Consider the following 15904-nt stretch of genomic DNA (forward strand, 5'->3'; position numbering starts at 1 on the left):
GGGATAGGAGTGTGTGGGGGGGTATGAGTGGGGGGATGATATGAGTGTGGGGGGATATGAGTGTGGGGGGATAGGAGTGTGGGGGGATATGAGTGTGGGGGGATATGTGTGGGGGATATGAGTGTGGGGGGATATGAGTGTGGGGGGATATGAGTGTGGGGGGATATGAGTGTGGGGGGATATGAGTGGGGGGATATGAGTGTGGGGGGATATGAGTGGGGGGATATGAGTGTGGGGGGATATGAGTGTGGGGATATGAGTGTGGGGGGATATGAGTGGGGGGATATGAGTGTGGGGGGATATGAGTGTGGGGGGATATGAGTGTGGGGGGATATGAGTGTTACCTGCTTGGTGTTGTGTCAGGATCGTCTGGCGGTCTTCTCTCGTACTGCTGGACCAGAGCACGAACACACACACCTCCATCCTCATCTACAAGCATACCCCAACCACTGGAGAGACATTATACACACACACACACACACAATTATACATGCATGCACACACACTGAATAGAGGAGTGTGTGTGTGTGTACCTGTGGAGGTGTGTGAACCTGTGGAGGTGTGTGTGTGTGTGTGTGTGTGTGTGTGTGTGTGTGTGTGTGTGTGTGTGTGTGTGTGTGTGTGTGTGGAGGTGAGTGTACCTGTGGAGGTGTGTGTACCTGTGGAGGTGTGTGTACCTGTGGAAGTGTGTGTGTGTGTGTGTGTGTGTGTGTGTGTGTGTGTGTGTGTGTGTGTGTGTGTGTGTGTGTGTGTGTGTGTGTGTGTGTGTGTGTGTGTGTGTGTGTGTGTGTGTGTGTGTGTGTGTGTGTGTGTGTGTGTGGAGGTGAGTGTACCTGTGGAGGTGTGTGTGTGTGTGTGTACCTGTGGAGGTGTGTGTACCTGTGGAGGTGTGTGTACCTGTGGAGGAGTGTGTGTGTGTGTGTGTACCTGAGGAGGTGTGTGTACCTGTGGAGGTGTGTGTACCTGTGGAGGAGTGTGTGTGTGTGTGTGTACCTGAGGAGGTGTGTGTACCTATGGAGGTGTGTGTACCTGTGGAGGTGTGTGTACCTATGGAGGTGTGTGTGTACCTGTGGAGGTGTGTGTGTGTGTGTACCTGTGGAGGTGTGTGTACCTATGGAGGTGTGTGTGTGTACCTGTGGAGGTGTGTGTGTGTACCTGTGGAGTGTGTGTGTGTGTGTACCTGTGGAGGTGTGTGTGTACCTGTGGAGGTGTGTGTACCTGTGGAGGTGTGTGTGTGTACCTGTGGAGGTGTGTGTGTACCTGTGGAGGTGTGTGCGTGTACCTGTGGAGGTGTGTGCGTGTACCTGTGGAGGTGTGTGCGTGTGTGTGGAGGTGGGTGTGTGGTACCTAGCTGTTCCCTCTGCGTCGTGTCGTACGGCTGCCAATGCTGTTGCTGCGCTCTGCGCCATGGCAACTGTGGAGAGTGTCCTGTGGTTGGCTGCGGCTCCTGCCATGCTCCGTCCACCCCTGGACGCTGCTCTCTGATTGGCTGATGGTTTGAAGTGGGCGGCTAGAGCCAGAATCAACCTCATCACTGACTTCAGATCACCTTCTACTATATCTACACACACACACACACACACACACACACACACACACACACACACACACACACAGGAGAAAGAGAGATTATGTGAGAACTGTGGGACAGGTGTCGGTGTGTGTGTCGGTGTGTGTGTTACCCCAGGCAGAGGTGTGAGGTCTGTCGGTTTGTGACTGTGTTTTTGTGTGTGTGTGGGTGTGTGTGTGTGTGTGTGTTAATGTGTTAATGTGTGTGTGTTAGTGTGTGTGTGTGTGTGTGTTAATGTGTTAATGTGTGTGTTAATGTGTTAATGTGTGTGTGTTAGTGTGTGTGTGTGTGTTAATGTGTTAGTGTGTGTGTGTGTGTGTTAGTGTGTGTGTGTGTGTTAGTGTGTGTGTTAATGTGTTAATGTGTGTGTGTTAGTGTGTGTGTGTGTGTGTTAATGTGTTAATGTGTGTGTGTGTGTGTTAATGTGTTAATGTGTGTGTGTTAGTGTGTGTGTTAGTGTGTGTGTGTGTGTTAATGTGTGTGTGTGTGTTAGTGTGTGTGTTAGTGTGTGCGTGTGTGTTAGTGTGTGTTAGTGTGTGTGTGTGTTAGTGTGTGTGTGTGTGTGTGTGTGTTAGTGTGTGTGTTAATGTGTTAATGTGTGTGTTAATGTGTTAATGTGTGTGTTAATGTATTAATGTGTGTGTGTTAGTGTGTGCGTGTGTGTTAGTGTGTGTGTTAGTGTGTGTGTTAATGTGTTAATGTGTGTGTGTGTGTTACCCCGAGCAGAGGTGTGAGGCATGCGTATACGTCTGGAGGTGATGAAGTTGAGGACTCGCTCCACGTTCTCCCTGCTCTCCTCTCGGTCCCTTGGAGCCTGATGTACCCCCTCCAACGCCTCCCCCGCTGCAGGGGGGAGACGGGGGGATGGGAGAAGGAGAGGGTTGTGCATAATTGTTATCATATGAATCAAATCATAATGTGTTTAATCTCCCGTGGACAGATTCTGCGTGTAAACGGCAACAATCTGTCAAGGATCACGTAGAATTACGTGATTAAGAGCAGCAGTAGTTCCTGGTTTGGAGTTTTCATCATTGACTATGTGAATCAGGATTGGTCGAAAGCGGTGCTTAAACTGGGCTGTAGTTATTGTACCACTGGGGAATCACTAAAGACGGACCGTTCCCTCTACACGATGGCCCAGCATTCTCCAGGAAAACTAACCACTTTGCCAAAGTCTCCATCCAAAGTGCTGGATGTGAGATTGTGTTGAAAACATCTTCACTGTTTATTGCCTCTCTTCGCTGTGTTGAAAACATCTTCACTGTTTATTGCCTCTCTTCGCTGTGTTGAAAACATCTTCACTGTTTATTGCCTCTCTTCGCTGTGTTGAAAACATCTTCACTGTTTATTGCCTCTCTTCGCTGTGTTGAAAACATCTTCACTGTTTATTGCCTCTCTTCGCTGTGTTGAAAACATCTTCACTGTTTATTGCCTCTCTTCGCTGTGTTGAAAACATCTTCACTGTTTATTGCCTCTCTTCGCTGTGTTGAAAACATCTTCACTGTTTATTGCCTCTCTTCGCTGTGTTGAAAACATCTTCACTGTTTATTGCCTCTCTTCGCTGTGTTGAAAACATCTTCACTGTTTATTGCCTCTCTTCGCTGTGTTGAAAACATCTTCACTGTTTATTGCCTCTCTTCGCTGTGTTGAAAACATCTTCACTGTTTATTGCCTCTCTTCGCTGTGTTGAAAACATCTTCACTGTTTATTGCCTCTCTTCGCTGTGTTGAAAACATCTTCACTGTTTATTGCCTCTCTTCGCTGTGTTGAAAACATCACTGTTTATTGCCTCTCTTCGCTGTGTTGAAAACATCTTCACTGTTTATTGCCTCTCTTCGCTGTGTTGAAAACATCTTCACTGTTTATTGCCTCTCTTCGCTGTGTTGAAAACATCACTGTTTATTGCCTCTCTTCGCTGTGTTGAAAACATCACTGTTTATTGCCTCTCTTCGCTGTGTTGAAAACATCACTGTTTATTGCCTCTCTTCGCTGTGTTGAAAACATCTTCACTGTTTATTGCCTCTCTTCGCTGTGTGTTCACACGAGGGAGGAAACACCGATTCCTCCGCACAACGGTAATCATACTTGTAAATGGTATTCCCCTCAGAAGTAAAACAAGTGCCAAACTTTCACAAGATAATTTTACTTCTGGGTAAGAGATTATCATTTATTGAAAGTGCATTTCCTGTCTCAACACAAAACAAATTAAAAAGGAGAAAATAAAAACTAACATACTATAAATTAAACAGTTTAATATCAGATGATGAATATCAGAAATAACAGCTATTGTTTGTATTGTGTAGTGCAGTGTAGTGTGGTGTAGTATTGTGTAGTATGGTGTAGTGTAGTGTAGTCTGGTGTAGTGTAGTGTAGTATGTTGTAGTGTAGTGTAGTGTAGTCTGGTGTAGTGTAGTGTAGTATGGTGTAGTGTAGTATGGTGTAGTGTAGTGTAGTGTAGTGTAGTGTAGTATAGTGTAGTGTAGTGTAGTCTGGTGTAGTGTAGTGTAGTATGGTGTAGTGTGGTGTAGTGTAGTCTGGTGTAGTGTAGTGTAGTATGGTGTAGTGTGGTGTAGTGTAGTCTGGTGTAGTGTAGTAGTGTAGTGTAGTATGGTGTAGTATGGTGTAGTATTGTGTAGTATGGTGTAGTGTGGTGTAGTGTAGTCTGGTGTAGTGTAGTGTAGTATGGTGTAGTATGGTGTAGTATTGTGTAGTATGGTGTAGTGTGGTGTAGTGTGGTGTAGTGTGGTGTAGTATGGTGTAGTGTAGTCTGGTGTAGTGTAGTGTAGTCTGGTGTAGTGTGGTGTAGTGGTGTAGTGTGGTGTAGTGTAGTGTAGTGTGGTGTAGTATGGTGTAGTGTAGTGTAGTATGGTGTAGTGTAGTGTAGTGTAGTCTGGTGTAGTGTAGTCTGGTGTAGTGTAGTGTAGTATGGTGTAGTGTGGTGTAGTATGGTGTAGTATGGTGTAGTGTGTGTAGTGTAGTGTAGTGTAGTCTGGTGTAGTGTAGTGTAGTATGGTGTAGTGTGGTGTAGTATTGTGTAGTATGGTGTAGTATGGTGTAGTGTGGTGTAGTATTGTGTAGTATGGTGTAGTATTGTGTAGTATGGTGTAGTGTGGTGTAGTATGGTGTAGTGTAGTGTAGTGTAGTGTAGTATGGTGTAGTGTAGTGTAGTGTAGTCTGGTGTAGTGTAGTCTGGTGTAGTGTAGTATGGTGTAGTGTGGTGTAGTATGGTGTAGTATGGTGTAGTATTGTGTAGTATAGTGTAGTGTAGTGTAGTCTGGTGTAGTGTGGTGTAGTATGGTGTAGTGTAGTGTAGTGGAGTGTAGTATGGTGTAGTGTAGTGTAGTATTGTGTAGTATGGTGTGTAGTAGTGTGGTGTAGTATGGTGTAGTGTAGTGTAGTGTAGTGTAGTATGGTGTAGTGTAGTGTAGTGTAGTCTGGTGTAGTGTAGTGTAGTCTGGTGTAGTGTAGTGTAGTATGGTGTAGTGTGGTGTAGTGGTGTAGTGTGGTGTAGTGGTGTAGTGTAGTGTAGTATGGTGTAGTGTAGTGTAGTGTAGGCTGGTGTAGTGTAGTATGGTGTAGTATTGTGTAGTATGGTGTAGTGTGGTGTAGTGTAGTGTGTAGTGGTGTAGTGTGGTGTAGTGTAGTGTAGTCTGGTGTAGTGTAGTATGGTGTAGTTTGGTATAGTATATGGTGTAGTATGGTGTAGTATGTTGTAGCGTGGTGTAGTGTAGTGTAGTGTGTAGTGGTGTAGTGTGGTGTAGTGTAGTATGGTGTAGTGTGGTGTAGTACTGTGTAGTATGGTGTAGTGTGGTATAGTGTAGTGTAATGTGGTGTAGTGTGTAGTGTAGTGTGTTGTAGGGTAGTGTGTAGTGTAGTGTAGTGTGGTGTGTAGTGTAGTGTGGTGTAGTATTGTGTAGTGTGGTGTAGTGTGGTGTAGTGTGGTGTAGTATTGTGTAGTATGGTGTAGTGTGGTGTAGTGTAGTGTGTAGTGGTGTAGTGTGTAGTGTAGTGTAGTATAGTGTAGCGTAGTCTGGTGTAGTGTAGTGTGGTGTAGTGTAGTGTAGTATGGTGTAGTGTGGTGTAGTATGGTGAAGTGTGGTGTAGTGTAGTATGGTGTAGTGTAGTGTAGTATAGTGTGGTGTAGTATGGTGTAGTAGTGTAGTGTGGTGTAGTGTAGTGCGGTGTAGTATAGTGTAGTGTGGTGTAGTGTGGTGTAGCATGGTGTTGCATGGTGTAGTGTGGTGTGGTATGGTGTAGTTTAGTATGGTGTATTGTAGAATGGTGTAGTCTAGTACAGTATGGTGTGGTGTAGTGTTGTATGGTTTGTGGCGTTTCGTTGTGTGGTCTGGAGTGGTGTTTGGTGTGGTGGATGTGGTATAGTGGGTGTGGTGGATGTGGTGTGGTAGGTGTGTGGTGTAGTTTAGTATGGTGTGGTGTAGTATGGTGTGGTGGTGTAGTATGGTGTGGTGTTGTGTGGTATGGGGCTAAATGGTGTTGTGCGGTCTGCAGTGGTGGTGTGGTGGGTGTGGTATTGGTGGGTGAGGTATTGTTTGTGGTAGGTGTGGTGTGTGTGTTGTGGTAAATGTGGTGGTAGGTGTGGTGGTGTGTGCTGTGGTAGGTGTGTGTTGTGGTAGGTGTGTTGTGTGTGTTGTGGTAGGTGTGGTGTGTGTAATTGTGGTAGGTGTGGTGGTGTGTATTGTGGTAGGTGTGGTGGTTTGTGTTGTGGTAGGTGTGGTGTGTTTGTGTTGTGGTAGGTGTGGTGGTGTGTATTGTGGTAGGTGTGGTGGTGTGTGTTGTGGTAGGTGTGGTGTGTTTGTGTTGTGGTAGGTGTGGTGGTGTGTGTTCTGTTAGGTGTGATGTGTGTGTTGTGTTAGGTGTGGTGTTATGGTAGATGTGTGTGTTGTCGTAGGTGTGTGTGTGTGTTGTGGTAGGTGTGGTGTTATGGTAGATGTGTGTTGTGGTAGGTGTGGTGGTGTGTGTTTTGGTGGTGTGTGTTGTGGTAGGTGTGATGTGTTCGTTGTGGTAGGTGTGTGTGTGTGAGTACTAACCCACTATCTCCACCAGGTGTGATAACACCACTCCATCCTGCAGGTCTACTCTGAGGTCTGAGATGGGCTTCAGGCCTGGTCGCCTCTTCAACTGGCTGTTCACCCACAACACATAGGTTGATAGCTGCTGCTACACACACACACACACACACACACACACACAAATTTTGACACTTGTCACACACTACAGATACATTCCTTACATCCACAGCTCTATCAATACATTTCAAAATATGTTTCAAGTTGTAATTTTGACCTCTTGTCATGTTGATACTATAGATAGTAATTCCTTACATCCAGAGCTCTATCAATACATTTGACAGTATTATGGTTAGTGTTGGGGTTGGATTTAAAGACCCAGGGATCCACACTAGTCTGGTGATGTAACAACATAAAACAACTATTGAGTTACAATGAAGTAGAGCTGGGACGATAAACCCACCACTTACCACAAAGTAGAGCTGTGACGATAAACCCACCACTTAACATGAAGTAGAGCTGGGACGATAAACCCACCACTTACCATGAAATAGAGCTGGGACGATAAACCCACCACTTACTATGAAGTAGAGCTGGGAAGATACAGTGGGGCAAAAAAGTATTTAGTCAGCCACCAATTGTGCAAGTTCTCCCACTTAAAAAGATGAGAGGCCTGTACTTTTCATCATAGGTACACTTCAACTATGACAGACAAAATGAGAAAAAAAATCCAGAAAATCACATTGTAGGATTTTTAATTTATTTGTTTGCAAATTATGGTGGAAAATAAGTATTTGGTCACCTACAAACAAGCAGGATTTCTGGCTCTCACAGACCTGTAACTTCTTCTTTAAGAGGCTCCTCTGTCCCCCACTCGTTACCTGTATTAATGGCACCTGTTTGAACTTGTTATCAGTATAAAAGACACCTGTCCACAACCTCAAACAGTCACACTCCAAACTCCACTATGGCCAAGACCAAAGAGCTGTCAAAGGACACCAGAAACAAAATTGTAGACCTCCACCAGGCTGGGAAGACTGAATCTGCAATAGGTAAGCAGCTTGGTTAGAAGAAATCAACTGTGGGAGCAATTATTAGGAAATGGAAGACATACAAGACCACTGATAATCTCCCGGATCTGGGGCTCCACGCAAGATCTCACCCTGTGGGGTCAAAATGATCACAAGAACGGTGAGCAAAAATACCAGAACCACACGGGTGGACCTAGTGAATGACCTGCAGAGAGCTGGGACCAAAGTAACAAAGCCTACCATCAGTAACACACTACGCCACCAGGGACTCAAATCCTGCAGTGCCAGACGTGTCCCCCTTCTTAAGCCAGTACATGTCCAGGCCCATCTGAAGTTTGCTAGAGAGTATTTGGATGATCCAGAAGAAGATTGGGAGAATGTCATATGGTCAGATGAAACCAAAATATAACTTTTTGGTAAAAACTCAACTCGTCGTGTTTGGAGGACAAAGAATGCTGAGTTACATCCAAAGAACACCATACCTACTGTGAAGCATGGAGGTGGAAACATCATGCTTTGGGGCTGTTTTTATGCAAAGGGACCAGGACGACTGATTTGTGTAAAGGAAAGAATGAATGGGGCCATGTATCGTGAGATTTTGAGTGAAAACCTCCTTCCATCAGCAAGGGCATTGAAGATGAAACGTGGCTGGGTCTTTCAGCATGACAATGATCCCAAACACACCGCTCGGGCAACGAATGAGTGGCTTCGTAAGAAGCATTTAAAGGTCCTGGAGTGGCCTAGCCAATCTCCAGATCTCAACCCCATTGAAAATCTTTGGAGGGAGTTGAAAGTCCGTGTTGCCCAGCAACAGCCCCAAAATATCACTGCTCTAGAGGAGACCTGCATGGAGGAATGGGCCAAAATACCAACAACAGTGTGTGAAAACCTTGTGAAGACTTACAGAAAATGTTTGACCTCTGTCATTGCCAACAAAGGGTATATAACAAAGTATTGAGATAAACTTTTGTTATTGACCAAATACTTATTTTCCACCATAATTTGCAAACAAATTCATTAAAAATCCTACAATGTGATTTTCTGGATTTTTTTTCTCATTTTGTCTGTCATAGTTGAAGTGTACCGATGATGAGAATTACAGGCCACTCTCATCTTTTTAAGTGGGAGAACTTGCACAATTGGTGGTTGACTAAATACTTTTTTGCCCCACTGTAAACCCACCACACAGACCAAACCCACTAATTACCATGAAGTAGACCTGGGAAGATAAACCCACCACATACTTTGAAGTAGAGCTGGGACGATAAACCCACCACTTACCATGAAGTAGAGCTGGGAAGATAAACCCACCACTTACCATGAAGTAGAGCTGGGACGATAAACCCACCACTTACCATGAAGTAGAGCTGGGAAGATAAACCCACCACTTACCATGAAGTAGAGCTGGGACGATAAACCCACTACTTACCATGAAGTAGACCTGGGAAGATAAACCCACCACATACTTTGAAGTAGAGCTGGGACGATAAACCCACTACTTACCATGAAGTAGAGCTGGGAAGATAAACCCACCACTTACCATGAAGTAGAGCTGGGACGATAAATCCACCACACAGACCAAACCAAACATTTATCGTGGACATCTTTCTGATATCATTCATTACGATAAATAACCTATAGGGCCCTACTAGAGAAATGTGAAATTTGAAATGAAATACATTTTGTAATATGAGTGATTGTTAAATGGAAAATTGATAGCTACAACGTTTCATGTAGTAGTAGTTTAAAAAAATAACTGTGGTGACCATTAATGTCATAAACGTATCGTTCATCGTTATTGTGATAATTCAGTCAATTTACAGTGGAGGGCTCTACAGTGGGACCATTTTACTCCCTTATTGTTTCTAAATATTGTGCTGTGCTAACAGCATTTTAATTTAGAAGCACCAGAGCGCCTAGAAGAATGAAGGATTCCAGCTTTATTACCTGAAATATGTTTCACTGTGCTCCTTCATTTCTTTGTTTGTGCCTACTTTTTCAACGTGCTTAATTAATATTAAGATGGCGTCCGAAGACCATGGCTGACATTTTACATTCTCCCAACCAATTGTGCAATTTTGATTATTTTTTTTATTGTGTTGCTGCCACCGTCTCTTATGACCGAAAATAACTTCTGGACATCAGAAAAGTGATTACTCCCCACGGACAGGAAGTAACTTTTTCCTTTAATGAGTCCGAAAAGAAGGGTATCCTCCCTGGAACAGGCCCAGATCCACACCTTCTGCATGAAGAAAAGACACCGGAAAAGGGGACGCAGATTGGGGATCCTTCCTCCGGAAGCGAGCAAGTAAACAACCAATACCTTCCATTCTACTTGCTAACGTGAAATCGTTAGAAAATAAAATGTAAACCTAATATTAAGATTATCCTACCAACGGGACATTAAGTTTCACTGAGATGTGGCTGAACGTTCTTGATGATCCGATAAATGGCTGATTTAGGTGCAATCTTACTGACAGCAATAACCTTGCCTGTGAAGCCATTTTTGTGCAAAGCCATGATGACGGCACAAGTTTCCTTGCAGGTAATCATGGTTGACAGAGGAAGAACAATGATTCCAAGCACCACCCTCCTTTTGAAGCTTCCAGTCTGTTATTCAAACTCAATCAGCATGACAGAGTGATCTCCAGCCTTGTCCTCGTCAACACTCACACCTGTGTTAACGAGAGAATCCCTGACATGATGTCAGCTGGTCATTTTGTGGCAGGGCTGAAATGCAGTGGAAATGTTTTTGGGGGATTCAGTTCATTTGCATGGCAAAGAGGGACTTTGCAATTAATTGCAATTCATCTGAACACTCTTCATAACAGTCTGGAGTATATGCAAATTTCCATCATACAAACTGAGGCAGCAGACTTCGTGAAAATGTATATTTGTGTCATTCTCAAAACTTTTGGCAACGACTGTATAGGGAGGAGGTCAGAGAACTGGCAGTGTGGTGCCGGGACAACAACCTCTCCATCAATGTGAGCAAGACAAAGGAGCTGATCGTGGACTACAGGAAAAGGTGGGCCAAACAGGACCCATTAACATTGTAGTGGAGCGGGTTGAGAGATTCAAGTTCCTTGGTGTCCACATCACCAACGAACTAACATGGTCCAAACATACCGTTCGTGAAGAGGGCAAGACAAAACCTTTTCCGCCTCAGGAGACTGAAAAGATTTGGCATGTGTCCCCAGATCCTCAGAAGGATCTACAGCTGCACCATCGAGAGCATCCTGACCGGTTGCATCACCGCCTGGTATGGCAACTGTCGGCATCTGACCATAAGGCGCTACAGAGGGTAGTGCGAACGGCCCAGTACATCACTGGGGCCAAGCGTCCTGCCATCCAGGACCTATATAATAGGTGGTGTCAGAAGAAAGCCCAGAAAATTGTCAGAGACTCCAGTCACCCAAGTTAAGACTATTTTCCCTGCTACCAAACGGCAAGCGGTACCGGAGCACCAAGTCCAGGACCCCCCTCCCCCCACCCCTTGTACACTGCTGCTACTCGCTGTTTGTTAGTTACCAATGCATAGTCACTTTGCCCCCACCTACGGGTACATGTACAAATTACCTCAACTATCCTGTACCCCTGCACACTGACTCGGTACCGTTGCCCCCTGTATGTAGCCTCGCAATTGTTTTTCTTAATGTGTCACTTTTTATGTTTACTTTTATTTTAGACTACTTGGTAAATATGTTCCTTCCTCTTGAACTGCACTGTTGTTTAAGGGCTTATAAGTAAACATTTTACGGTAATCGACCTGGTCCGGGTATCCTGGAAGGATATTGACCTCATCCTGTCAGTAGAGGATGCCTGGTTATTCTTTAAAAGTGCCTTCCTCACCATCTTAAATAAGCATGCCCCATTCAAAAAATGTAGAACCAGGAACAGATGTGGCATGGTAGTTCTATACTAAGTCTACTAATGATAATGACATGGTGGTTCTATACCAAGTCTACTAATGATAATGACATGGTGATTCTATATAGAGTCTACTAATGATAATGACATGGTGGTTCTACATTAAGTCTACTAATGATAATGACATGGTGGTTCTATACCAAGTCTACTAATGATAATGACATGGTGGTTCTATACTAAGTCTACTAATGATAATGACATGGTGGTTCTATACCAAGTCTACTAATGATAATGACATGGTGGTTCTATACTAAGTCTACTAATGATAATGACATGGTGGTTCTATACCAAGTCTACTAATGATAATGACATGGTGGTTCTATACTAAGTCTACTAATGATAATGGCATGGTGGTTCTATACTAAGTCTACTAATGATAATGGCATGGTGGTTCTATACTAAGTCTACTAATGATAATGGCATGGTGGTGCTATACTAAGTCCACTAATGATAATGACATGGTGGTTCTATACTAAGTAATGATAATGACATGGTGGTTCTATACTAAGTCTACTAATGATAATGACATGGTGGTTCTATACTAAGTCTACTAATGATAATGACATGGTGGTTCTATACCACACCTACTCATGATAATGACATGGTGGTTCTATACTAAGTCTACTAATGATAATGGCATGGCGGTTCTATACTAAGTCTACTAATGATAATGACATGGTGGTTCTATACTAAGTCTACTAATGATAATGACATGGTGGTTCTATACAGAGTCTACTAATGATAATGACATGGTGATTCTATATAGAGTCTACTAATGATAATGACATTGTGGTTCTATACAGAGTCTACTAATGATAATGACATGGTGGTTCTATACTAAGTCTACTAATGATAATGACATGGGTGTTCTATACCAAGTCTACTAATGATAATGATGTTGTGGTTCTATACTAAGTATCCTAATGATAATGACATGGTGGTTATACAAGGCTACTATACAGAGTATCCTAATGATAATGACATGGTGGTTCTATACTAAGCCTACTATTATTAAAAACTAACAATCTGAAGGAGATCAAGAAAAAGGAGATTATTATTATTATAAATACTATATTTATGACCATTTGAAACAGTGTAACCAACACTAAATAAATGATAAATAATACCAGAGAAGCTGCTCTGACAAAACAAAACCTAAAGCCTTTATTTCAGCAAAGACTAAAAACAGCCACATTTGTGAACTTGTTTATCCAACATGTTGTGGTTGTGTGAGTCTTGGTGCTCAGGGAATCAGTAGGCTATTAAACAAACACTCAAACAGGCAACAGAAGCAGGTCTGTCTTATTTCTGTAGAAAAATACAGATGATTTATAAAGCCAGGCACATTTTAACAGTTAGACTATTGATTCTAGACCTAATTAAGTTATGGTTTCCTCTCTCATCACTTTTCTTAGACAATTTAAGGAAATGGCTGTTTCCTCGTCTCCTAACTCCACTGCTGCCTCATTGTTCTCAACACCAATATGCCGGTTCACTATTATGCACATAGCAACATGGTCTAGGACAGGGGTACTCAAGTCTTACCCTACGAGGTCCAGAGCCTGCTGCTTTTCTGTTATACCTGATAAATGCACAATTTAAAAAATGCAGTGGAACTGGCTTCGAGGTCCAGATTTGAGTTTGAGGGGTCTAGGAAAAGGTACCAATTCAACAGTGCACTGATGTATTTCAGAACCATGGACAGCGACCACTATCCAACGCTGGATAAAATAATATTTATTAATGATTCACCATTGTTGTTACGTAATATAACATAACATGTTAATATAACCATATACCATTTCAATGGAGCCATCACCACAGCCTCCAGAATGGAGTAGTTCAGACAGACTGATGGACTGATGGCCATCCCCACAATGGATTAGTCCCTCCAGAATGGACTGATGGAGCCATCCCACGGCCTCCACAATGGATTAGTCCACAGACAGGAGCCAATCAGACAGGTGTCTTAGACTGATGGACTGTGCCATCCCCACGGCCTCCACAATGGATTAGTCCACTCAGACAGGAGCCAATCAGACAGGTGTCTTAGACTGATGGACTGTGCCATCCCCACAGCCTCCACAATGGATTAGTCCACTCAGACAGGAGCCAATCAGACAGGTGTCTTAGACTGATGGACTGTGCCATCCCCACGGCCTCCACAATGGATTAGTCCACTCAGACAGGAGCCAATCAGACAGGTGTCTTAGACTGATGGACTGTGCCATCCCCACAGCCTCCACAATGGATTAGTCCACGCAGACAGACATTTTTTATTTATTTTTTGCTACTGCTTGACTAAAGAAATCTAGGTCGACCAACAGCCTATCAACCAAACAATCAACCAGTTGATTAAATGGGGTCAGCCCTCAGCCTTTGTTAACAAGAAATCTAAATTGGGCCAGTCTGAACCGTTGGTTTGGTGTTGATAGATTAAAACAGTGTTATTCAAACTTTTTCAGCAGGGACCCCATTTCCCCCCAATCATTTCTGGGGACCCAATTTTTTCCCAAATAATTTATTGCACTCCCACCCCACCCCAAATCTAATGACAAGCTTAAAAATCGGTCATGTAGATTTTTACATCAACAAATAACGTTAACTTTCAATTCATTGCATTTTCATCTCTTATCAAAATGAAAATAAAACAAATGCATTTACTCATTAACATTTTATTTCAAATGATCTTTCTCAACAACCTTTTTATATTGTCCTATACAGTAATATGTACCGTTTACATTTTGGCGAACCCACTGCAGTTCCCAGGGTCGCGACACTTTGAATAACACTGCTTTAGTCTATCTCATCAGGCTAACTTCTGAACCCTGAAAAGAGACCCAGAACTAAACCTCTACTGATCTACTAAACAAACCAGCTAAACTAACTAACTAACTACTTAACAAGCTAGAGGAGAGTAACTTAGCTAAGAAAGAGCCCAAATAATCTTACAGACAGAAACAAGCACACACGACTCTCCCAGCACGGTAGTGGTATCTAGGTTGTAACGGTACCTCGTTGAAGCCCTCCTGGAGAACAGCGTCCAGCCGGATGCCTTTAGAGAGAGACGCCTTCATCCTTCCTTCTGCAACCGGACACAACGCATACACCCGAACCGGGCGACAGGCGGGCCGTTATGTTAAACTACCGCTGGATAACATACAAAGCAAGTGTACCAGATGAGAAAGATGCACTGGGTAAAGTTAACGGTTAGCTATCTGAGACATCATAAATTTACATCTCCCGTGGGAAAACGTGAGAACAACATTAGCCTCTCGCTTCCAGCATTCTCTCTGCTCCTGAAACGGGATACAGAGAGAACCACTGCGCAGGCGCAGGCCTCCGCGTCCTTGTCGCCATGGTTACAGCGGGCGGATCCTGAGAACAGTCTTGGCTGAAGCCCAAACACGTCACTTCCTCCCTCGGCCTCTAGAAAACGGATGCTGTTTGATTTCTATCCTCCGTGGAGGTCCAAAATCACAAACGTTGCCCCCTCGACCCTTGATGTGGCTAGTGAAGTACTTTAATATTATGGGGTTGGTATGACCCACAATTCAATGCAAACTGTCGTCAAGTGTCAAACTCTGGTAGCCTGGAAAGTGTCTAACTTAATCAACACAGCTACATTTTTGGCATGTGAGACAATGGCTGCGTTTCAAACACATAAAAGACACACCCTCCTCCACTTACCCTCACATTGTGGCCTTGAGGGAATCCCCGCAGCCATCTTTGCAGTCTTTCCAAATAATTAGCCAACAAGTGAAGTTGGAAATGTAAGCCCCTCAGCCCTGGTTTGTGATCGAGTGTATAATTATTTTCACTCCAGGGCCTGAAATGCCCCATAATTCAATTTGTACATCCGCTAAGAAAGTCAGACAAAACGTAAAACCAACATCAATATGGAGAAGTCAACATACAAGTTTATGTAAAATCGAATGTAAATAAGTTAGAAATGTTGCTACTAATGGACATGGCAAAAACACATAACCTAAAAGTAATTCTGTTTTTGTTTGGGTAGCTATTGGAAACGTTAGCTAACGAATACAAATTTTCCTGACATCACACATTGTAATTTTGAATTTACCTGATATAGTCAGATAGCTAGTATTTCATGTCTGCGGATGCATTGCCTTCTAGCCAAGATATGAAATGCAATCATAATTGACTGTAACACATATAAAGCATAAACAACAGCTACAGGTGGTTTCATGATGACTGAAAACACAAATCGCGGGACAAAGTAACCGGAAGGTTGCAAGTTCAAACCCCCGAGCTGACAAGGTACAAATCTGTCGTTCTGCCCCTGAACAGGCAGTTAACCCACTGTTCCTTGGCCGTCATTGAAA

The 15904-nt window shown here is 43.4% G+C and overlaps 1 protein-coding gene across 3 annotated transcripts in view; it reads right to left on the reverse strand.

Moving 5' to 3' along the window:
• Positions 1-14858, reverse strand: part of LOC135543970 (dixin-like) — an 85894-nt gene extending 71036 nt beyond the window's left edge. For 2 of the 3 annotated variants that reach the window (XM_064971281.1, XM_064971283.1), the window contains exons 1-5: positions 14573-14858; positions 6619-6748; positions 2288-2413; positions 1348-1561; positions 345-449 (exon numbers count right to left, since the gene is read on the reverse strand). In XM_064971281.1, the coding sequence (XP_064827353.1) occupies positions 345-449; positions 1348-1561; positions 2288-2413; positions 6619-6748; positions 14573-14635 (638 nt within the window). In that variant the 5' untranslated portion in view covers positions 14636-14858. The remainder of the gene's footprint in view (positions 1-344; positions 450-1347; positions 1562-2287; positions 2414-6618; positions 6749-14572) is intronic. The other variant, XM_064971282.1, reaches the window with a different exon arrangement.
• Between the last annotated feature and the right edge of the window lie 1046 nt (positions 14859-15904).

The sequence above is a fragment of the Oncorhynchus masou genome, chromosome 8 (genome assembly GCF_036934945.1).
Source record: "Oncorhynchus masou masou isolate Uvic2021 chromosome 8, UVic_Omas_1.1, whole genome shotgun sequence".
Lineage (NCBI taxonomy): Eukaryota > Metazoa > Chordata > Actinopteri > Salmoniformes > Salmonidae > Oncorhynchus > Oncorhynchus masou.